At 35.0% G+C, this 25,507-nt stretch overlaps 1 protein-coding gene across 1 annotated transcript in view; it reads right to left on the minus strand.

Annotated features, from left to right (window-relative positions):
• Positions 1-3,881: 3,881 nt before the first annotated feature.
• LOC150086423 (maternal embryonic leucine zipper kinase-like) overlaps positions 3,882-25,507 on the minus strand; it is a 92,802-nt gene continuing 71,176 nt past the window's right edge. Inside the window, exons 12-16 of the mRNA XM_090372162.1 lie at positions 23,470-23,773; positions 20,999-21,074; positions 17,894-18,116; positions 14,601-14,704; positions 3,882-4,059 (exon numbers count right to left, since the gene is read on the minus strand). Coding sequence (XP_090228288.1) covers positions 3,882-4,059; positions 14,601-14,704; positions 17,894-18,116; positions 20,999-21,074; positions 23,470-23,773 — 885 coding nt within the window. The remainder of the gene's footprint in view (positions 4,060-14,600; positions 14,705-17,893; positions 18,117-20,998; positions 21,075-23,469; positions 23,774-25,507) is intronic.

Here is a 25,507-nt window from a genome sequence, read left to right on the forward strand (position 1 = left end):
GAGGGACTTTATTCAAAAATCGCAACATAGCACTGGCTGCCATGGTACAGATGCATCACTTCTAAAGAAACAATGGGAAGAGGTGGCCCTCAGTAGGAGATATGGCCACCCCTAATGTCGATGCAGGCTTTGCACCACCTGTCCGTAATTAGAACAATGCTGTTGATAAGTTCTTGAGATGACATCGCCCATTCCTCTGTAAGCGCCATCTTCAGCTGGTGAACATTTTCTGGTGGGTGTGGACGTGCAGCTAGGAGTCTCCCCAGAGCATCCCATGTGTTTGATGGAATTTTGATTGGGAGAAACGGCCAGGCCAATCCATATGAACAATGCCCTCACTTTCCAAAAGCATAACAGCTGCACTGCGAAGGGGTGTGGCGTTATCATCCATAAACACGAACGTGGGGCCAGTGGCACCTCGGAACAGATGCATATGGTGAAGGATTACCTCAGTACAGTAGCATGCACCGGTTACAGTACCGCCTTCCAGTATCTGGAGTTGTGTATGTCCATCGAAGATAATGCCTCCCCAGATGAGAACACCTCGACCGCCATATTGATCCCTTTCAGAGATGTTTGCAGGGTGATACCATGTGCCAACCTCTCACCAAATTAGCTGATGTCCAGAATCGCTGCTGAGACTGAATCTACTCTCATCAGTAAAGAGTACCTTATCCCATTGTGCTGCTGTCCAGTCCTTCGGTTCGATGCACCACTGTAACCGATGGTCAGGTATTAAACAGACACAGCATACTGGCCGTTGGGCAAATAGTCCACCTTTGTGGAGTCACCTGGCCATAGTAAACTGCGATATCCGGCCCTCCTTTTTTTTGCAATGGATCCCACTGTCTGGTGTCTGTCCCTCTTGGCCTGTAGGAGTATATAGCGGTCATCATTGGGCAGTTTTTCGTGACAACCACCACTGATCCTTCGAACAGCTGTAGCTGTCGTTCTGAAGGCTGACCATTCACGTGAGATGATGCTATGGACGATACCGAACTCTGCAACCACTCTTCCCACTTCAACCTTCCTCAAAGCTTCCCAATTATTCAACCCCGGATTAAAGTCATCCAGATGTTGTCTACTGGCCATTCGATTGTCTGTATCACTGTATGAAACCAATTGAACATCTGTAACAATCTCACTCGCCATTTGGTAATTTGTACATAACTGCTGAATTGCTTTTTATCTGTTTATGAGCCCTCTCATTATGATTCAAATTTTTTGCATGTGCACCAGCTTTCTACTGAAAGGCCAGTTATGCAAATCGCCACAGGCTGTTTTGTTTGATTTTGTGGTTGTAATCTTTAGAAATAGTGTTGGTTCTTAAATTTTGCACACCAGTGTATTTCTGCAGTCTTATCTAGGTGATTTTGCATCTTTTTTAATCAGTGACCCCATCATTTTTCCCCCTAACAGGTCTATAATTTGCATCGACCTTTGAACCCTCTTTGTGAATTGGGGATACATTTGCACATCTGTCTGTGGGGACGTACCCTGAATCTAAGGATGCTCTCATAATTATGGCCGAGGGTTTGCTTACTTCCCTCATTGCCTCCTTCGACATAACTGGATAGACTCCATCTGCCCCAGGTGCCTTTTTTATGTTTAACTTCAATAATTTCTCCTCCACTTTGCTCTGTTATTACAAAATCATTTAGCTTCCTGATAGGTATGTTGTTATTATTTGGTTTTTGGGAGCATTAGCAACTAAGACCATATTGCTTCGAGGATATGCGGTGGTCATCCCCTGACCTTTCGGCATCCTCCGTATTTGGTGGTCACAGGCTTGAACCCCAGTCTAATCAAGAAGCATGTGCTACGCACTGCTGCTCCTGCCCACCTGGCTACAGAGGCACCTGATATGTATGACTCTGCTGTTTGATGACTGAATAATTTACCAAATTTGTTTCCTCTTTACAAAATCATGCTGTTTACCTGACAAAATAATATCTATCTAGCTGCTTCTATCTTTCATTCTTAATTGCTATTATTTTCCTTATCACTGGGGTGTGACTCGTCTGTAGTAACCAATTCATTCTTGGAACCTTTTTGGACTAACAATGCACTGTCACTTCCTAGTCCACAGATATCAACTGAGTCTAACAAAGTGTTCATGGTGATCTGAAACATTCCCTCACTGTTTCTTTTAATGTCTAGGTATATAATCTTTCCCAGGGCTCTTACTTGTCTTAAGGCTGAAGTTTTTTTTAACCAAAAATCCTCTGAAATTTCCACATTGCTGATTATACAGTAAAATTCACTAGCAGTTTCTCCTCACATTGAAACAATTCATCTGTAGATTGATGTGAATTATCCATTCAATGTATTAACTAGGCTATCATTGAATTTCTAATGTCCGTTACATAATGGACTGACAATTTCCTGTTTTTTGTTTTTTTTTTGGCATTTATGTGTAAAACTCCTTGTCCTCTGTTCTTTTAACCAGTAATTTTTCATATTCACCCTTTCCAGCCAAACCATTTCTATGGTAGTTATTACAGATCAACTGAAATTACGTGGTTTTGGGCTTTCTTCTGCTGCTCTATAACTGTTCCATCTGTTTTATTTTTTGCTTAATTAAACTGGTGAATAAGAAACTAATTATTAAATTAGTTTTTGTATTCATCCACCTACATATTTTTCTCCTCCTCACTATTTTCTTAATAGTATTTATGCATTTGTGGCAGGTTTAAAATAATTTCATAATTCAACTATATTATCCCTCACTTTATTATTTTCAAAGCTGACAGCAGCTATATTAGCATCTTCGACTGTTCATCCCCCTTTTCTGAAATTAGAACCCTTTTCTCTTTGCTCAACAACCAACACCTCAGTTGTCATCATCCATCTAGCACTCCACAGAACCACTACTATGGACTTCTGTATTATCAGGATTGTGAGATCAGATCCCGAACATCCTTGCACCCTAGCTTTTGCTAATATGCTGATACAGCTAATGGTCACCTAGTCGATTTAAAAATTTTTGTATCTACATACAGAGGTCCTCATCATACTCTTCAGTCTTCTAGTTGAATCACACTCCCACTCTTATTTTACTTTTGCTTCCTGCTACCTCACACCACACAAGTCAATTATGATATAAGCTCAAGCTTGGTTTATTCCTTACAGTCCCACTGAAGGGGTGACTTCTGACATAATGCATGAAAAAGGAACCACGTTTGAGACAAATATATCTAGAATTTTATCAAAGAAAATTATTTGCTGTGGCGTATCTTCAGTTCTCTGGATAAATTAAATAAATTTACAAAATAAGAAAGAGCATATTTTCTTTTTTTCTAATTTGTGGAAAATCCTTACACACACGTCTGTTTTGAAATCAGCATATAAAAAAAAAAAAAAAAAAACAACAGAGAAGGTAACACATCATAATACAAACTCCCATTTTACAAAGTTTCAATTTGAAAGATGTGTTAGCAATTCAGAATTATTACTTTAATTTTTTTTTTTACTAAGGAAATATAAATTACTCATAAATACACTTAAGTGAATTAAATAACTTTTTGGGGATATTCCATATTAATAACTTGCATAAGTTATTATTTTTTGGTGCTACAGGAATATCTGTATAAAAATTTTAATTTAAACAAAAATTAGTAATTCATGTAAATATTTTGGTCACAGAAATAAAACTCTGCTTGGAAACTACCTGTTCAATGAATGTGAAATGGGAATGATCACACAATACTAATACAAATATAGTTTTAATTTGCAATATATGAAACTAAAGTGATTCTTTTGGACAGCTACTGAGGTAAAGCCAGCAATCTAAGTAGTCTGTACAAAAAATAAAAAATACATTACATATGATACAATTTCTTTTTTTTTTTTATGAATTAGTTTTAATACATTGACATTTTTTACAAGAGTGCCAAACGTAATATTTCTTCACAGACTTTCTTATAATGCCAAGAATCGCCCTTCAATCGCTTTCTTTTCACTCCTAGGAAATGGGTGTCGGCAAGTCGACAAACTTCAAGTTCAAAGCTAAGGACTACTTTCCCATAATTATTATGCATTTTGCCTTGAATAATATACCTGAAGGAGACAGACAGATAAAATTATTTTTATGGAGAAAATTAATAAAAATGAAATGCAACTAGAGTGCCCAAATTTTTTTTTTCTTTTATATTTTCAATGGGGGTGCAAAAACTTGGGACTATTAAAATTTAAAAACTAATTTTCAATTTAAACAATTTGTAATCAAATATGTTTCTAACTTGAAATAATTTTTACTTTGCTTCCTCATACAAATTCTATTTTTTTTTTTTTATTCAGTCCCGTTCCAACTCTGAAAAATGCTCAGAGAATACAACCTCCCAGAGTGCACATCATCCTAATAATGAACCTGAGAAAGAGGGATTATCAAACAGGGCACCTGAATTGTTTTGAACTTGCACTAAGACAACTAAGAGTATGTGGCACCAGTGTAGTGTTCAAAAATTGTGTTTTCTGTGTGTGGTTTGCCTTAAATTTTTTGTTTTATTTGGAAAAAATAACCAAGACTATGAGGTATTGATGTAGTGTGTATAAATTTCACATGAAGGGGAGGGGGGAAGGAGAGAGAGAGAATTCCTCCAGTCTTGAGAGGAGATTCCCCAAGATCAGTCCATCCTTTTCCACACAGCATGTAGTTTTAATGAAAACTGCACAAATAATGATTTGAAGTGAATGAAAAGTTCCATATGATTAGGCACGGACTGACACAAAATGTACGTTTGGTCTCTTTTAGATTTTTTTTTAAATGGTCATTCGAAATTAGTCCACATTGAATTTGTTATATTCTCACAAGGGAGTTTGCTTGAGCATGTCATTTTAGAAATTAGTAAGAAATTTATGGCTGAAATTTGTCTTGTTTCACTGATGAAAAATTTCGGTCATACATGTCACTACCCCACCTGCAAAAAGTGGTACAGTTAACTCCAAAGACAACTGCAATTAAATGAGATTATAGCTCTATAACTATAACTTTTGCAGTCTTTGTGGCAAATGATTTATCTGACTGCATAATAATCGAATAAATCAAAATAAAGCTATAATATAGCGTTACCATAAGAAAAATGCTACATTAATCATTATTATAAATATAATATAATTGTAATCAAATAAACTATTAGTAATAATAGAAATATACAGTATGTGTAATTCTTGTGCTATGCATTAATAATCTGTTACTTAAATGTATAGTAGTTAAAACTATAATCTATAGGGTTTCAGATGGCTTGAAATGTGCAAAAGTTTCTCTACCCTCATTTTACAGTTGTCACAAAACTCAGACATTACTGAAGAAAAGAGACAATAATATAAAGTAAAAAACAGCAAACTTAAGAGAAATGATCTATCTATTTTTATCTGGTTAATATCCATTTTTTTTATTAAAAAATGGTAATAAATGCTGAAATCTATTTATTGTATATTTAAGAGATTTTATTTAACTTATACATTTAATTTCATTTAGTTCCTTGAATAATTAAAAAAATAAACTACTACTGAGATACCCAATCAAAGGTAACAGCTGTTTATATGCAATTGGTTTTTCAAATTAAAGAATTTTTTACCTTCTTGTGTGGATAAAAAAATGTAATTTAATATTTAATCTTTTTATCTCATTATATAATGAAATTGCTAAGCAGTAACGACAGTGGACACCACTTATTATAATCATTGAGGCACAGCTTAATTGATACCAAACAACCAAAGAAACAAGAATGCAGCTGTTCAGAATTGTTTATTGATGCAAAGCAGAAATATGTACATAAAAAGGTGGATGTGGATAGGAAGAAAACATTAAAATTGGTCAATAAAAAATACTTTGACTGTCCATTATTTCTTTGAGAAAGTCATCAGTAAGAATGAAATTGTCAATGTCGCTGAAAATCTATACAAATCATTCAAAACATAAAGAATTAGAAAAGGGTTGTAAAACTCTACTGTAAAACAGTCACATTGATAGGAGTACAGATACAGTACTTTTTTTTTTTAACAGAGTAACAACACTGATAACCACAAGAACTGTACAAAGCAAGCAACAGTAGTAGACATGTAATGTGTCAGAGTTTGATAACAAATCAGAATGTTATGTAATCACTTCCACACTGTTGTTGTGATAAGGTTTCAGGGAGCATTGGCAACTAAGGCCATATTGCTCTGTGATTATACTATCCGTAAATTGCGTGCTCAGAGGTCAATTTTCTGTTTGCTGGACAAAAAACCTGAGTTCCTGGGGTGGGGGGGCATGCTACCCTCTCCTGAGACTGACTAATTCAGCCATGTTGCGAAAAAGTCTCATAAAAATTCCTCACGTCATTGACGGGACTCGAACCCGGGTCTTCTCCACCTGGTGTGGGGAGGACGGTGAGAGTCTACCAACTGTACTACCCATGAGGGTACTTCCACTGTACATGAGTAAACTGTGATGAAGCAAAAACACAAATGAAACAAAGCAACAACATAAATTGAAGCACTGATTAAAATAAACATTATTTTCAATATATTAGTATACATTTGATTGGGATTTCATAAGTAATAAAGATAGTTGGACCAGAATCAGGGTGTTCATTGGGGGCAACAACTGATATTACCAACATACTGTTAGATTTTAAAGTGGGGTAAAGAGAGCATTATTATTCACGTGGAGACTAACAATATTAAACAAACATGACCTGATGATCTGTTGGATAAATATAGCCATGCTGAAAAAATATCGAGTTAGGTCAGAATGTGTCCATGTCTGCAATTTTGCCCAGACACGACAGGAGATTATATGCTGAAAGCCTTGTAGATTAACTCAATACTTGAGGGAGTCTGCAAGACTCTTGGGGGAAAAATTTTTTTCAGCATGGCCCACACTTGTAGGTACAAGGAATCTATTTTGTTGACAGAGTTTTCATTTGAATAAAAGGTGGTGCAATGATTTTTGCCAGTATTATTGAGGATACCTTAAAGGTTCAGGGAAACTGCTAGTTGGGGGGGGGGGAGAAGGGTAACATAGACCCACATTTGTCTGATGATATGGGTCAAAGTAGTGCTTGCACACATCAAGAATTCTTGTTTGTTGTCACAACAGCTGATGTTGGCAAGATGTTCTGAGGGTTGCAAAGTTCAAATGAAACAAGTCTGAGTTAATAAGGCAAGCTCTATTATAATAATATAAGAAAATTACATGTTTCTAGATACTATTTGAAGTTTCCAATGAAAAGCTTTACTATTTCTTACCAAATAGGCTATATCAGCAACATACAAATATTTTAGTTACATTCGAAATTAACATGTATTTCGAAAATATGTATTCAAAATTTAAAAATTAGACACTTCACTCCATGTTTTCTTGCAATTTGCAAAAGTGAGCAAGTGACAAATTGTACAAGTGAGATATGGGGTAACAAATTTATGAAGCTTAAAAAATAGTACTGACTGAAGAGAAGATTCTGATCATTTGTTTTTTTATATGATTGAAGATTTCATGGAAAGGGAAACACATTTCACCATAACAACATAAAAACCATAGAATTCCAGCTACCCATATTATCACAAATGCAATAAGATCAAGTTTACTACCCATTTATAATTAGATTGCACTAACAGAAAAGGTCAATAAAAACTGGGAACTGCAAATTGTTTTTATTGTTTTATGGTAGTGACCTCCAAAAATATGCTCCTCTGCTCATGCTATCACACCTCACAAAATTTCTGTTTGAACAGAAAAATGTGAGCTACTGAAAACATGAGTCTGCCTACAATATCACCTGTTATCTTGTGAATACAGCGAAGACAACAGTGTGTCTCCAACCAATACAGTAAATGGGAAATATAGCTCTCACACATTTGACTTTTTTTAAGCTTCATAAACGTGTATGTATTGCTGACCAGCTATGTTCAGCTTGGTGCCAGGTTTTGTGTTCACCTGGTGTTACTTGTAGACAAAATCACGCATGAGCCAATGCGAAAATCGCGTTACTTGCATTGTTCCCTAATATATCAGTTGCATTGGACAATTTTGTATTGCTAAAATGTGCATTATAGTAGAATTGACTGTATTCAAAAAATGATGCAAGGAAACAAACTTAACAGCATCAGAAAAAAAAAAAAAGAAAAAAAAAGAATAATGAAAAAAATTTAAAAATAAAGAACAAAAATAAAAATTAAATGAAATAACTGGGTGACTAATCTCTTCCAAGTTTATCAAAGAATAGGAAAGAGTAGAATACAATGAATCTGTTTAAAGAAATTCTCTGCAGTAAAAATTGACAATTTATGCATAGTGTTTTTAAAAATAATCCAACTAGTCATTTTCAGGACTAATCTCAATACTACTTAATTGTGCTTTGAGATTTGGTTCTTCCACCTTATTTTTATCGATAATAATGATTCAAGCCTAATTTCTTTGTTTCTGTCTATCACATATATATTGTAGGTTAATAATTAGTGATATTAGACATATTTGTAACAATGTCCAAGTCATAGCAGTTTATTTTAGTTCAGTGCCTTCATCTTCAAGTTGCCTTTCCCTCTGATGTAAATTTTTCACACATAGCATTTTATTCACCAAGGAAAGCTAACTTGTTTTAGTGAAATTTGAAAAATTGCATCTATCTAGTTACAATTTTTGATTTTTACATTTTTTTCCCTTTTTAATAGCTTTCCTGTTATGAAGTGTTTTCATATTCATAATGCAGTCTGAACCATTTCTAACAAGTAGGAAAGAAATAAATTTAAAAGACTTTAGAGTAACATAAGAGAGAAATCCAAAAAGTAAAGACAATTTATTGCTTTACTAAACTGCAAAAGAAAAACAGACAAATGGTTATTGTTAATTTTTCAATGTAATCACATTTTACAATTGTTTGGAGAAGCAACGGAATGAGACCCACTCTGCTTTTCCAAACACTTATTATATTGGTTCATCTTCTTCCTGACTCAACAAAGAATACATCAGTTGTGTCTCGAGTCAAGTATGAATCATGTCTTTTACCTCTTCATCATTTGAAAATTGATACTCCTTTGAATGGTCTTAAAAGGTATATTCAGATAGGAAAAGATACCGACTATCCAATAGTGAGGGAGATGTACAAATTTCAATTGTGGAATTACTTCACTCACAATGTTGCCATGTGAGGCTGTGCAATGTTGTGATGCAAAATAACTCCTTTTGAGAGCAATCCTTGGTGTTTAACAGTCTGTCCACATTCCTGGTAGTGTTCAAAGATGGGTTGACATCACTTTACTGGCAGAAGGCACAATTTTGAATGTTTTGGTTGTTAGCAATGAAGTATGTTTCCATTCCATTCCATGCTTTGACACCTGCTTGATGGTAATCTCATTTTTCTTAAACAAGATCATTAACTTGAGGAATGTTATCAATCTTTTTGACATTCTTGAATAACCCAAATGTTCTTTGTCAATCAACTCGGTCTGCCGTAGGGAGATGTACAAATTTAAATTTTTAACCATTTCTCCTACACCTTACTTGCTTAGAGTGATATACTTTTACTGCACTGAGCAAATGTTCATCTGTTAATCTCTCTCAGATTACAAAAATAAAATAAAATTACTGCATGTTGTTCAATAGTGATGCAATCCAAAAGTGAAGCCAATGTGTTCAAACCACAGCACAAGACACACTAAACCTGCTGCAACCAAATGTGCTTAAATTTTATTCAGTATGTAATATGCTTCATGCCCATAAAAGCACATTTGGTTGCAGCAGGTCTGCTGACGAGAGTCTGCTGACGAGGCTACTAGAGACGGTCGTGTTCCAAGCCGCTAAGTGGATTTTTCTTATTTATTGATTTGAAATTATTGTTTTTCTAAAACTTTTGATTTAAATTTAGTAGTATAACATTATTTTGTGATTTTCTGATTAACTTGGTGTAATTATTCTTTACTCGGCCTTGTAATTGCATAAAAGTATCGGTAAAGGTTTCCACGTGTTTCAACTCCGGTACCGTTCGTAATTTTCCCGCCATTGTGATACGACAGTTGTATGCCGTACTAGATAGCGTTAGTTGAACTTCGTTAGGAGTTAAATTGTACGTTTAAATAAATACATATAACGACTTAGATTACAAACGTAATATAATTAATTATATTTAACATAATTAATAACATAACATAATTAATTAATAAATTAATAGAATCATGACTCAGACCAGAGCAGCAAAGCAAAAGGCTCAAGCTAATGGAAGCGCTGTGGCTCTGAGCAGAACTGAGGAGGCAGTTGTCCTCTGACTCACAGCCTTATAAAATGCACTGTTTGCTTGATGTTTGCAGAGCAATCGGGTACGGGACATGATACTGCCAAGGGGGATGTCTTTGTGTGTGCGCGATGCAAGGAGTGTAACGATATCAGGCAACAACTCGGCGTTCTTGTGGGCCTATATGAGAGCTTGAAGGACAGGGTGGATGCCCTCGAAGAAACTAAATTGAGGGGCCCATCAAGCTCTCAGCTGCCCACATCAACGCCAGAGCTTGCACTTGGGCATCGCGTGACACAGAGACAACCCCCAAGGCAGAATGCGCTGGTCCCAAAGGAACTAGTAGTTGTTGGTGACTCTATTGTCAGGGAAACGGGGAACATGCTTTGTAAAAAAGATAGGTGGAACAGGACCAGGGTATGTCTGCCAGGGGCAAAGGTTGATGACGTTGTAGAGCGAATATCATCTTTTAAGGGCACAAAAGGTGATATAGTTGTACACGTTGGCACTAATAATATTAAGAGTAGGAGACCGGCAGAATTACTTAACAAGTACAGGTCACTGTTGAACAAAAGCCGAGAATTAGGGTTGAATTTGAAAGTGTCTGCAATTCTGCCCAGACACGATAGGAGGGAGTATATGATGAGAGCCTTGTCGATCAATTCGGCCCTGGAAAGATTGTGCAAGGCTCAAGGGGTAGAATTTTTTTCAGCCTGGACTGTACTTGTTAACAGGAGAGATTGCTTCTACAGGGATGGAATACACTTAAATAGAAAGGGTGCAAGAATATTTGCTGATGCTATCGAGGCAGTGTTAGGTGGGTCGGAAAACTGCTAGCTTGGGGGGAGACAAAGACCAATAGATTGACAGTAGCCACTGGCAGAGGTGAAAGAGATTCTTGCACTGCTTCTATTAGAATGAGCAGAAGCCTGAAAAACAAGATGCATGGTATTTCAGAGACTGCTGGGAGCCATTGCGGTACAAGTAAACACATGGGTTGTGTTAGGGTAGCTAAGAATAGAAACAGGTGCAGGTATACTTGCGTGTACACCAATGCTAGGAGTTTAGTAAATAAATTTGATGAATTTGAGGTATTGCTCAAAACATCAAATGCAGATATTGTTGGGATATCAGAGACGTGGTGTCACACAGATATAAGGGATGCAGAAATGCAATTTGGGGAGTACAACGTCTACAGAAAGGATAGACAGGATAGGAAGGGGGGAGGGGTTATGCTATTAGTTAAGAAACACATAAAAACCAAGGAAGTGAAGCCAGTCGACATCGCTGGACAGTGCAGTGTTGAGTCAGTTTGGTGTGACATAAGCATTGGGAGATCAAAATTGAGAGTAGGAGTGTGCTATAGGCCTAATGACTCTGATGAGTATAATAAGGAACTGTACAGGGAAATAGAGTGGGCCAGTAAATCAGAGAGTCTTATAATGGGAGATTTTAATTTCCCAGATATTGACTGGAATTTGGGGGCTGGTTACTCACACACTAGCAGGGCTTTTGTGGATTTATTGGATGATTGTTTTCTACATCAGCATGTTCGGGAGGCAACTAGAGGGAGTAATACTCTTGATTTGATTATCAGCAGTGATTCTTCATGCATTAAGAATCTGCAGATAAATGAACCACTAGGTGGCAGTGATCACAGTGTGCTGAAGTGGGATTTACTGAAAGAGGTAACTACCATTAGGGGTAAAGGGAAGGGTTATTGCTTCCGTAAAGGCGACTACGATGGACTGAGACAGTATTTAAATTCTATACAGTGGGACCAACTGATGATGTTACCAACAGCAAATTCAAAATGGGAAGCATTCAAAGAACTTATCTTGGAAGCTACTAGGCTTTACATACCAACTAAGAAATATTGTTCAAGGTTTAGGCCAAAATGGATGTCAGATGAACTAATGAGGCATATGGCAGAGAAGAAAAATGCATGGGATACTTACAAATTAACACATGACACAGAAGCCTATGATAGATACAAGTTGATATGCAACCAAGTTACAAAGGAGGTTAGGCAGGCGAAGGCAGATTACGAGAAATCCTTGGCAAGGGATGCAAAGAAAAACAGCAAAGAGTTCTTTACTTATGTAAACTCTAGAAGGAAGGGGATGAATCAGATTGGTCCACTCGATATTGATGGGTCAACTGTTGATGATCCTGCTCAGGTAGCTAACAAACTAAATGAATATTTTGCATCGACATTCACACATGAGGAGTTATTCAGCAAGGGGAATGCCAGAGGTGTATTCAACTCTAGCAGTAAGCTACAGAATCTTGAAATAACTGGGAGTAAAGTGGAGGAGAAACTGTTGAAGATAAACACAAGAAAGGCACCCGGGGTGGATGGGATCTATCCAGTTTTATTAAAGGAGGCAGCAAAGGAAGTAAGCAAACCCTTAGCCATCATTATGAGAGCTTCCTTGGACTCAGGGGAGGTACCCATAGACTGGAAATGTGCAAATGTGACCCCAATTCACAAAGGAGGATCAAAGGCTGACACAAGTAATTATAGACCTGTGAGCTTAACTTCTGTTCCAGGAAAATTAATGCAGGCACTGGTTAAAGAAGCACTGCAGGATCATTTAGACAAGACTTCAGTTATAGCTCAGACACAGCATGGTTTTGTTAAGGGGAAGTCTTGCCTGACCAACTTGATTGGATACTATGATGCAGTCACAAAAGAACTGGATGCAGGGAATAACTTTGATATTATATACTTGGATCTTAGAAAGGCTTTTGATACTGTTGCACATGGAAGACTGCTACACAAATTGGAGCAGTGTGACATTGGAGGCAAATTGCTGCTATGGATAAAGGGGTGGTTGAGGGGGAGAAGACAGAGAGTGGTAATCAATGGACACTGCTCATCGTGGACTAATGTTATTAGTGGAGTCCCTCAGGGCTCAGTGTTGGGTCCATTATTGTTTTCTGTATTTATAAATGATATTGATGATGGTATATCAAGCTTAATGTCCAAGTTTGCAGATGATACAAAGGTTGGCAGGGTTGTCAAGGACACTACTGACACTATGCTGCTGCACCAGGATCTGGAAAGGTTGAGCAGATGGGCTGAGAGGTGGCAAATGAAGTTTAACATTGACAAATGTAAAGTACTACACAAGGGAAAAAGCAACCCCAGAGCAACGTATCAACTCTGTGGTACTACACTGACAGTGGTAGAGAATGAAAGGGACTTGGGGGTGATTGTGCTGTTTGTTTGTTTGTTTGTTATTTGGTTTTTAGGAGCATTAGCAACTAAGGCCATATTGCTCCGGGATATGCGGTGGTCATTCCTTGACCTTTCCGCATACTCCGTATTTGGTGGTGACGGGCTCGAACCCCGGTCTAATCAAGAAGCATGTGCTACGCACTGCTGCTCCTTCCCACCTGGCTACGGAGGCGCCCGGTGATTGTGCAGGCAGATATGAAGTTCTCTGAGCAGTGCAGACGGGCTGCAAGAGTAGCTCATGGAGTATTGTCAATGATATACAGGAATTTTTCCAGCAGGGATAAGGAGGTGATAATTCCATTGTATAAGGCAATGGTCAGGCCACACCTAGAGTACTGTATACAGGTCTGGAGGCCTCATTTCAAGAAGGATGTAGAGCTGCTGGAACGAGTACAGAGAAGGGCAACAAGATTAGTGAATGGAACAAAGGGGTGCTCTTACGAAGAAAGGCTTAAGTTTTGCAAATTACAGTGTCTGGAGACTAGGCACCAGCGAGGTGATCTGATAGAGGTGTATAAAGCCTTGAATGGTTTAAGCATGCTCAATGCTGATGGGATTCTTCCTCTAGCTCAGAAAAATCACCTGAGAGGGCATAAATTCAAATTGAGGAGGGACAGATGTAGGATAGACGTGCGGAAATTTGCCTTTAGCCAGCGGGTGGTTGGTTGGTGGAACAGACTTCCATCCCTTGTGGTGGAGGTTGATAGCCTAAATAAGTTTAAGGCTCAGCTGGACAGGTATTTTGAACGAACAGAGGGGTGAAGTGGAAGTGGGTTTTTTTTTTTTTTTTTGGCTGATGCTGCATAAGCTTGCTTTCTTGCATCAAATGCCTCTACTAATGCTAATGCTAACATACTCACATGGTATTAATATGCAAACTGTCTTATTTTCTGAATTGCCATTATATATTTATACTCTACACCCATACTTATGAGTATTGGTAGATGACCAGAATGAACAGAAATTCCATCTTAGTAAATTTTGCAATCTTTCAGTTCTAATAGGTCTATTTCATAAGGAAAATATTCATAAAAATTTGTATTAGGTTCTGCATAGATTTATAATACCTTATGGATAGATACTCCATATCATATTAAATAATGATTAGAAAGTAAGGTTGTTAAAAGGATAAACATACTAACCCTTTCTGTTTACAGACAATGCCTTTCTTTAAAAGAGCAGTATAGAGAGAGTCCAAAAGGTATTCAGGACCTACAGTGGTACTTGTAGATACATTATGAAGAGTCTAAAAAATATATATACACCACATACATTATTAAAAAAAATATTTTAAAAATAGTAAAAACATCTTATTATATATAAAAGTCAAATAAGATTGCATTTTCTTGAAGAAAAAGCAGCTCTTAAAAAATAAATTCCTTTATAGCTAAACAATCCTTAAAGGTTAAACAATATGATTAATTACATGACATTTGAATATAACTGCCTAAATGGCTGTTTGTATCTCTCCTGAATATAATCTTTGAATAGCAAGACTAGAGGGGTGGGGGGGAACATATACCTGTATAAATGTTTGGTAATAAAACATAATTACAGAATTAAAACTTAAGTGAAAAAAGAAGCATGAAGAAGACAAAAAGAATGACATGAAAGAACAAAATAATATCCTGTAACATTTTTTTTAAATGTAAAAAAGGAAATAAAAAGGCCAAAATCATTACAAATTCTATTTTTACTGACCCCTTCATCAGTCTGCAAAGGAAAATATACAAGCCCACTGCTACCCATAGTTTATATTATTAAAAAGTATTTATTTCAGGACAAATGAAAGGTGAGAAAACTGAAATGTTAATTGTGCACAAATATGCAACAACAGTTCCCATTAGGAATATTCAAGTATTGTTATCTTTTTTATAAAATTATTTATTTATATTACTGATATTATAAAACTTTATCGATATGTTGCATGCAGGCTAGAAAAGGTACACCATTGATTTGGGTTAATACTAGGTGCGGCTAAAAACAAATGAGAAATAATTTTTAAACCATTTATTATTTTAAATACAACAATTTCAATGTTTTATCCCCCTTCAAAGACTCTTCAGCCATGCCTATGCAGCGCCCCATTCGATTTCCAGAATCTAAAATAGAAGCTGAAGACTTCAGAAGATATTGCTTTTAATTGCTGTATTGTGTTCTTCTGAATGTCTACTAATTCCTCAAATCATTTTCCTTTGAAGTGGATTTTAATTTTCAGAAACAGAAAAAAAAATGTTGCATGGCTCCAAATCTGGAAAACAAGTTGCTCCAATGTTGTGATCTTGTTTTTCGTTAAAAATTCTCTCACTGCAACAGAGGAATAACATGGTGCATTGTGACAATACAAAAACCATCTGTCAAAATTGTTCTTACTGTTTCTTTGTCAATTTGTAACTGTTCTGCATTTAGTTGAATGCTCATTCGGCAGTCTTGGTGCATAATCTCTCAAATATTTTCAACATTCTCATCTATCACTGAAGTTGGTGGTGTTCTTGTTGTTGTGGGTGAGCATCTTCCAGTCCTCTCTGAACCATTTTTACCATTCTTACAAATGGCTGACTTGTGGTTTCATCACTGTACATTTTCCATAACATCTCCAACATAACTGTACCATTTAAACTGTTTCACTAAAAATTTAATAGCAATTCTTTGCTCTAAATTATGATCACTCATTTTTCTGCTGAAGGGTAAAAACACTGATTCACTTAAAAGAGGCACAGTTCAATCAAAACTTAACCAATTGCAATGAAACAAAAGCTGATCTGTGCAGGAAAAAAAAAAAAAAAAAAAACACTGGAAAGCAATGATTCCCATTTCATTTTAGCCACACCTAGTAAATAACTAAAAATAAAGGCATTTTAATTGATGGGGACAAAACTAAAATAACAGAAAAGAAAGGAGTTTTAGAAATATGGGGTAAATATGTTGACAACTTGTTAAATAACACAGCTAGAGACATGATACCATCCCTATTACTAAGTTAATGCCTATGGAAAATAAAGTTTCTGAAGGACAAAATTCAGGAGACTGACCCAAAGCATTAGTTGTACCAGGGCAATAAAAAGGGAAAACAACGTGGAAATTACAGAATTTCACACCTCAGTGAATCAGGTAAAATCTATGCATATCTTAGAGGAGAGGGTTAGAAGTGATGTAACTTCAGGGAAGAACATTTTAGACAAAAGGATGCCAGGATAAAATATATGAACTAAGAAATATCATAGAAAACTCATGAGAATGCAAGAACTTGTATTTAATATTTGTTGATCATGAAACCCATTCTTTCAAATTTTAGAAAAATATGGCATCAAGGATAATCTTTTAAGGAGAATAAAAATTTAAATAAAAATGGTAAATCTGCAGTCAGGCTTTAAGCACTGTAAAATGGTTTTAGGTTAAACTTGGAGTGAGGCAGGGCTGCACCTAATCACCATTTATTATAATTTTTAAGTTCCTAACAAAATGATATGTAAAAGCTGGATCATTATTATAAGCACATAATATTGTGCTGTTAAATAGTAGCCTGCAAGATCTTCAAGAATTCACAAATAAATTAGATAAAGGTAACAGGGAATTTAGCATTCAAACTAATTGCAAAAACAAAAGTTATGGAGAGACAAATAAAATTTTGCGTGCAGGCTAAATAAATAAATAAACAAAATAAAATATAAACAAAATTGGGAACGAGTTAATAGTTTTGCATGTTTAAAATGTATATTTAATGAAGTTAAAAGATTAGACATGGAAAAAAAAAAAAGAAATGCAGGAATCACTTAAGTTATTTGGAGAAAAAGAGGAATTAGACAAGAGAAAAAATTAGCTACTTATAAGAAATTTTAAAAAAATTGGTCAAAAATTAGAATCTTCAGAAACTAGTCTTCTGAAAAATAAATGAAACTAACAGATGGATGCAATGCAAGACCGCGTTACAAATGAGGAAATAAGAAAAATCTTGGGGTAACTAACACCAAGTCACAGATAAGTGAGGAAAACTTAAATTGGCATAGGCATGTAAAATGGGTGGGTGATAGGAGAATATAGCTAAAGAGATATTCAAAGTGAAATTTAAATGGTAACAGACCTACGGGCAATCCAAGAGGAAAAGTGCATTGATGGCACTACACAGGCATTAAAGGTAAGAGGGTGTGTTCTGGGTAGCACAGAGATCTAACAGGAAAAAAGAACATCAAGGAAGAAAACAATTATTGGAAAGATGATAGTCAGGAAGGAATGATTTGTACTATCAGTGACTTGATACACTATTAGGTATAACAGATTTGGATGATGATAATTTTTTTTTAAAAATGTTTCTTATATATGTAAATATTGGATTGTTATTATTTGAGATTGATTTTAAAATTGATTTCAGATTCTTATAAGTCAGAAAACTTCACTTGATTAAATTCAAAGAAAGAGGGTATAAAACTTTACTAACCTTAAATTTTCTTGGTCTCTGGGCAAGCGAACTTGAGCAAGACATAAAATGCTTGTGAGGAGTAAGCATAATATTTTTTATACGATCTAGTCCTTTTTCAATACTTCCAACTAACTTACGAGCAGATGAAGACAACTTTGAAGAATCTTTCAAAGCATTTGAAATACGAGTTTGCTGTGGTGTATGTAAATAAACATCAATATCTGATTCCACTGACTTTGTCCTACATAAAAATAAATAATTAAATAATCAATAGGAGAACTCAAATTCCATACATTAAGAAATAGTAAAATTAATATAAAATTGAACAAATGTATGATAAAATATAGAACCATGTAGGCCAGTAGCACTCCAGAAAGTCATCCATACAAGATGTCAAATTATTGCATCTTTTAGTGAAACTGTATATGATATTTTAATAAACTTAAGCTGCTTAAAAAGTAATTTTGAGAATGGCAATGGAATGCAATACGGGAAATGCTGGGCACCCCAGACAGAGATAATCTGAAAATATTACTTCAAAATTATAGAGAATAAAATTCAGAAGAATTTTATCAGTTTTTATAGACTTTATTAAATATTAACAACTATCAACACAATTTTAAATATAACTTAGTATTACTGACAATATGAGAAACAAAAGATCAACATATGCATATAAAGAATAAGCATAATTCTATTAAGGTATACTGTTGGTATAGTTTATGTTAAAGATATTGAAAAAAATAATAATAATTAGTATTATGAAAAAAATAATAAGGGAGGCAGGCTTATATAGTCAGCCAAAAATTATCAATTTTGTTTGTCCATTATTTAACATCACATGAGATGAACAGAAAAAATTGAGGCAGTTTTGGAATGGCTATTGTAATTTTTTTTTCTTTGTCCAGAAGAATTAACATCTAGCTGGTCCGTTTGATGTATTTTATAAACAGCAAACAGTAAAACAAATTTAAAATCAGTAAACATATAAATTTAAATATCTAAAATTATTTAAATGTGAATTTTAGTATTCCTCCAATATAATTATTCATTTTTGATATCCATCATTAAGTATTTTTTAATAGAGAAAGTTTAACCATAAACAAATTCTTTACAGTGCCACGTATGTCAAAAAATATACACTGCTATGGTAACTTTCCACAGAGTTTCAATTTCTGCTTTTTTTTCAATCTTATCACAGGATGTACTATCACAACTGAAAATTAATTTTTTTTAAGTTTCCCTATTGAACATAGTGGAGGCGTATGCTACAAGAAAGAAAGCTTATACAGCATCGGCAAAAAAAAAAAAAAAAAAACCCTTCCCATTTCACCCATCCAGTCACCTCCAAATGTTTATCTAGTTCAGCCTTAAATTTATTTAAGCTATCAACTTCCACAACAACAGATGGAAGTCTGTTCCAGCAATCAACTACCCTCTGGCTAAAGACAAATTTTCGCACATCTATTCTACGACTGTCTTTCCTCAATTTGAATTATGTCCCCTCAGGTTCTTAGTTTGAGCAAGAGGAAGTATCCCGTCAGCATTGAGCCTGCTCAAACCATTCAAGGCCTTATACACCTCAATCAGATCACCTCATAGGTGCCTAGTCTCCAGATGCTGCAACTTGCAGGACTTAAGCCTTTCTTTGTAAGCGCACCCCTTTGTTCCTCTCACAAATCTTGTTGCCGTTCTCTGTAGTCGTTCTAGCAACTCTATATCCTTCCTAAAAGGTGCCTCCGTAGCCAGGTGGGCAGGAGCAGCAGTGCATAGCACACGTTTCTTGATTAGACTGGGGTTCGAGCCCATGAGCCACCAAATATGGAGGATGTGGAAAGGTCAGGGAATGACCACCGCATATACCCGGAGCAATATGGCCTTAGTTGCTAATGCTCCTAAAAACCACATAACATCAACATCCTTTCTAAAATGAGGCCTCCAGACCTCACAGTACTCAAGGTGTGGCCTGACCATTGTCTTATACCAAGAGGTATAAGTACCAACTGTGTGGTACTACACTCCCTGTACAAACAAACGTACCAACTGTGTGGTACTACACTCCCTGAGTGTAGTACCACACAGTTGGTACGTTTCTCTTCGGTTACTGCTACCCATATGCAGTACATGCATTTGTCAATGTTAAACTTCAGTTGCCACTTCTCAGCCCATCTGCCTAACTTTTCTAGATCCTGTTGCAGTAGCATACTGTCTTTAGTGTCATTAACCCTGCCAACCTTTGTATCATCTGCAAACTTGGACATTAAGCCGATATACCTTCATTGATATCATTGATAAATTCACAAAACAACAATGGGCCCAGCACCGAACCCTGGGGGACTCCACTAATAACATTAGTCCATGTACAGCAGTGTCCATTTATTATCACTCTCTGCCATCTCCCACTCAAACATCCCTTTATCCATTGCAGCGACTTGCCCATACAATAATTCCATACCGCTAAAATTTGTACAGCAGTCTTCCATTTGCAACAGTATCAAAAGCTTTCTTGAAATCCCAGTATACAATATCAAAATTATTTTTTGCATCCAGTTCCTTTGTGACCACATCGTAGCATCCCTCCCCCACTTTTTCTCCATAAAAATGATTGAAGTAACAGCAAAATGAACCTGCTGCTGTTATGGTTTTTTGCACACCCAATAAGTGGTTAATTAAGTTCTATTTTTCTGGAAATACCATGTATAAAAAATACATGGTATTGTATTTTTATATGGTAAAAATACATGGTTTAAATTAAATTTTTAATTTAAAAAATTATATTTAATAAGTATTGCAATCTATTAATAAAGGTCAATAAAGAGTAATTAATATGGCATTGGTATACAAGCAAAATTTTAAAAAATCCAATTTTTTTTCCCCTCAGTAAAAAAGAAAATTGGAGTCTTAAAGCCCAGCAATGTCCGAATCTGGTGTATCACCATTAAGGTGTTAACTTACATTGTTCTTTTTTCTTTCTTTCTCTCTCTCTCACACACACACACACACACTCACACTCACACACAACCTTGTCTGAGTCTACAAGGACTTTGCTGAGTACTGTTTTAATAATGTTCAAAGTGATTACTATTATTAAAATAAAGGATTCATTAAGTTTTGAATTCTCACCGTCTAGATAAAGATGAAGGTGTCAGCATCTGAGTTAACTCGTGAAGAGCAGTATCGAGGGAACGGGAAGGTGTACCTAAATAAAAATGAACCATAATTTCAGCTTGGCCTTAGTTGCTAATGCTCCTAAAAACCACATAACATCAACATCCTTTCTAAAATGAGGCCTTCAGACCAGAGTAATTTTAAAAAATGAAAAAAGTATAGTTTCTATATAAGAATTAATCAGATTCAATTTATTCAATTTTTGATTCAGCAATGATAATTTATGTTTACTGCATTATGTTTCTGAAATAGTTCACTTAAGTATTTTCCAAGAGGTCATGGAAGAGAATTCTAATCAACCTATAATTAACGATATCAAAAAATCATCTCTTTAACAGACACTATCCTACTTGTTTCCTATTACTATTCAAATTTAGTTGTATGAAATAGTTTGCGCACTGCTACAAATCACACTAAGAGATTCCCTATAGTGTAATTTGTAGCACCTTCTTAATGCATAAGATACAAATTAGAAATGCATTAAGCATCAACTACAAGTGCAAGTATGTAATTTAGGAATATTCCACATCTTGTGGCACTTCATTTGCTTCACCATACAATAACTTTTCCATTTATACTCTGGGATGGCCACATAGGGTCAGAGGAATTTACAAAATAGACAGAATAAGGATATCGTTGTATTTAGGACAGAATAAGACATCTTCAAATAGGCCTCTGGGGTTGGGAATATTCATATTCATAATAATTACACAATACACCAACCGATGTTATAAATAAAATAAAATAAAATTCCAAAAAAACTGATAAAAAACTGACTGTACAATATAATATGAATTTAAACGACAAAGAATTATTTACAATAAAACAATGTAGATGAAACACAGGATGATAAAAGCGCTACAATACCGTAGCTTTCAGAGGCATCCGCCTCCTTTTTTCAACAGTGAGGCTTATCGTACGGCACATCCTTAAATATCAGCAGGCTCACGGTTCTCAGCATATGGTTCCACAGGAGCATGGGCAGTGCTCTCCCCATGTGCACTGGAACTGGAAATGGCTTGGGAGTGTGCCAGGCAGAACCGCTCATCCCGTCCAAGAACCACTGCCTCGAAGAGGGGATGAATGTAGATTCTCCTGTCTCTATTAATGGTATTTCTCTCAGAGCACTGGCACACTCTCGAGCCATTTCCGGTTCCAGTGCACATGAGGAGAGCACTGCCCATGCTCCTGTGGAACCATGTGCTGAGAACCATGAGCCTGCTGATATTTAAGCATGTGCCATACGATAAGCCTCACTGTTGAAAAAGGAGGCGGATGCCTCTGAAAGCTACGGTATTTTAGCGCTTTTATCATCCTGTGTTTCATCTACATTGTTTTATTGTAAATAATTCTTTGCAGTTTAAATTCATATTATATTGTACAGTCAGTTTTTTATCAGTTTTTATTGAAATTTTATTTTATTAACAACATTATTTTAATAAACATAACACTATTTATAACATCGGTTGGTGTATTGTGTAATTATTATGAAAATAAGAACATCATTGTATTTAGGACAGAATAAGGAAATCTTATTTTTTTGGGTGATGCAGCAAAAGCCTGCATCACCCAACTTCCTTGCACCATCTGGCCACTATTAATACTAAAAGTAAATCATTCAAAAAATAAAAAAGTTACACACAATTGAAAACATTAAAGCATTTTCATTGTTACATAATGAACCCTGAACATCCTTCCATTGAAATTTTATTGAGTGACAATGGCAATACAAAATTGCTTTCTTTACTGTAACTCTCATAAAACCTATGGATTATAGAGTCATACTCAGCTGTAAAAATTCATATCAAAGGAAAGAATTGAAGAGCATTTGGTTTTTTTGACTATTCTGACAAGAGGGGAAAACATACACCAGTATTAAAAATTATAAAATGTGCCATCTATAAGCGGACTACAAGTTGGAATGAAGTAAGATAGAGTGCAATAGTAAGTGCACAAAAATAAGCTATTAAATAATAATGATGCTGTTATTTATTTAGATGGAATCAAAGATGGTGTAAAAATGCAGCTAGAAAAAGATGAAACAGAAATGGAATTTCGAGGTGAAAAGTCTGTAATGCAGAAAATGAAGAAAAAAGAAACGTCACCCCAATATTCTTTAATAAATTTGCTACTGATGAAGAATGCAGAAAATATTCCTATTCTCTAAGAAAAATAAAGAACAGAACATTATGAAATGATAATACAACGGTACATTTAGTCAGAATTAGTGAGGCTCAACTGTACAGTGATAAGCGTACTAGTTTTTATTTTGTAATTCCTTCTCATTCTCCAAAGTAAAATTATATTTAAATATTTAAAAAATACAGTTAGATGTACAATTTTTCTCCCATAAAACATAATCATAGTCTAAAGTTTTTTTTTTTTTTTTTTTTTTTTTAACACTATACAATACTGATTTCACATACCTTTCTTTTCAGATCCTTTCACAGAAATTTTACTTTTCTTTGATTTCTTGGTTGATGGAATAAATGGGAAGGCAAAATTCTCCTTATTAGAAACTGAGAAATGTCTAGTAGGCGTTTCGAACAGAGATGATTTTTCATCAGAGACATTTAAGAGCGACTCACATCTCACTGGAGAATACTTAGTCGATTCCTTTTTGGGACTGCCTAATGTCAAGAGATCGGCATTATTCAGACCACTGTCTAATGATACTCTCATGCGAGGAGAAGTCAACTCAAATTCTGATACCAAGTTTCGACTGCATGTCTTAAAAATATAAATTGATATCCTCAAGTGAAAAAAAATGTTTTTTTACCAAAATAAGCATAACAATACAACTCAATTATTTTTAGTAAAAAGGCATATATAAACAACTGATCATTAACATAATACATTACACTTGTATGCACTACTCTATCATAGAATTAAGAACAAACATTGGTAACCTAGGGTGCACATAGTAACGACTGCATGCAAGACAATTTTTAATTGAACATAACATGATTTCATTTAATCTGTTCATGAGTACACCCATGTAAATTTATGTTGTGCATGTGTGGGCTCTGAAGAGTACAAAGTAAATTTGTTTTCCAAGGCATTTCATATACAATTCAAACAAAGTGTCCATTAAATGTGCAAACTGATTTGAAATCTTCCAATACATGCTGATATCTCTCATTTATTTGCATTTCCAGCTAATACTAGACACAGTTTTAATAGCTCACAACATGTAACAACTATGAAAAATAAAGATCTTATTTGTTGGCTGTTGTCTGATTTTACTAAAAAGCTGAAATTCTCCAATTTCTTATATGAAAGTGGATTAAATGATAAATAAATAGATATATTATAGAGGATATTACTGTATTAAAAATAATAATAATCATGAATTTTTTAAACAATTTTTAAAAATTTTCTGATTTGATTTTTTCAATAATTTCACTCAACTTTGCAATCAAGTCAAAATAAGCAAAAATTAGTATTTAAAATCATTCAGGCACAAAGTGTCATTTTTATAATTCTATAAAAATTCCAAAAAAAAAATTTATTCCACAGAGCCCATCAGTAGAGAACATTACCAATCAGCCTGTACATGTTCAGTAAACTCATGAAGGAAAGGGTTTAATATCCAGATAAAATACTGTTATGAAAGTCATAAAAATGCAGAACATGTCTGCATTTCAATTTTATTTCAAGATTAAAACATTTACTTGTGCTTATTATGGTGAAATAATAGCAGTTTGGTTTAAATTTTTAAATATTTATTACTGGCTTGCAAAGATTATATTATAGTGAATTTGTCAAAAATACTTTTGAAGGGCTATCAACCTCACATTACAGAAAAGACTATTCGAGCTATACAACCTCCCTTTTCAAAAAGTGGGAGGACTGACTTCATACTTTGAAATTAAAGCATTGTACTGAGCTGTTACTTGTCGGAATATGTTTGCTGACTTGTCTAGACACAGTAATGTGTGAATCGCCGTTTATTTGCAGTCAGTCAGCCTAATTAGCACACAAGTAAACAGGTGTTTTTAAAAATAATTTAAAATGTGTTTTGTCACATTTTAAATTATTTTTGCTGTGCAGTGAATGTGCATCAAATTTTTTCAAATTAGGAAAAAGTGCAATAAATCCATAAAATGTTAAAAACAGCTGTGTCCTTCAAAGACTTTTTCAGTCTTTGAAAAAAGTTTAAAGGGGCCACTTGTCCCCCCCCCCCTCTCTAAATTTTACAATGAGATGATCCTCACTCTGGCTGCCCTTCAACTTTAAAAACAAATGATTCAAATACTGGTGTTCGCAATAAGATCAGGAGTGACTGAAGTTTAAAGTGAAGTTTGTGTTTTGTGTTTAAAGTTTATGTTTTGTATCCTCATTAATCATCAATGAGGATACAAAATTGTGTTCTGTATCATCATTTGCTCTGTATCTCATATTGTGCTCTTCCTTCACAACTCACTGTGAAGGAAGAGCACAATATGAGATACAGAGCAAATG

Source organism: Mastigoproctus giganteus, chromosome 4 (genome assembly GCF_048544385.1).
Source record: "Mastigoproctus giganteus isolate SK-2022 chromosome 4, ASM4854438v1, whole genome shotgun sequence".
In the NCBI taxonomy this organism is placed as follows: domain Eukaryota; kingdom Metazoa; phylum Arthropoda; class Arachnida; order Uropygi; family Thelyphonidae; genus Mastigoproctus; species Mastigoproctus giganteus.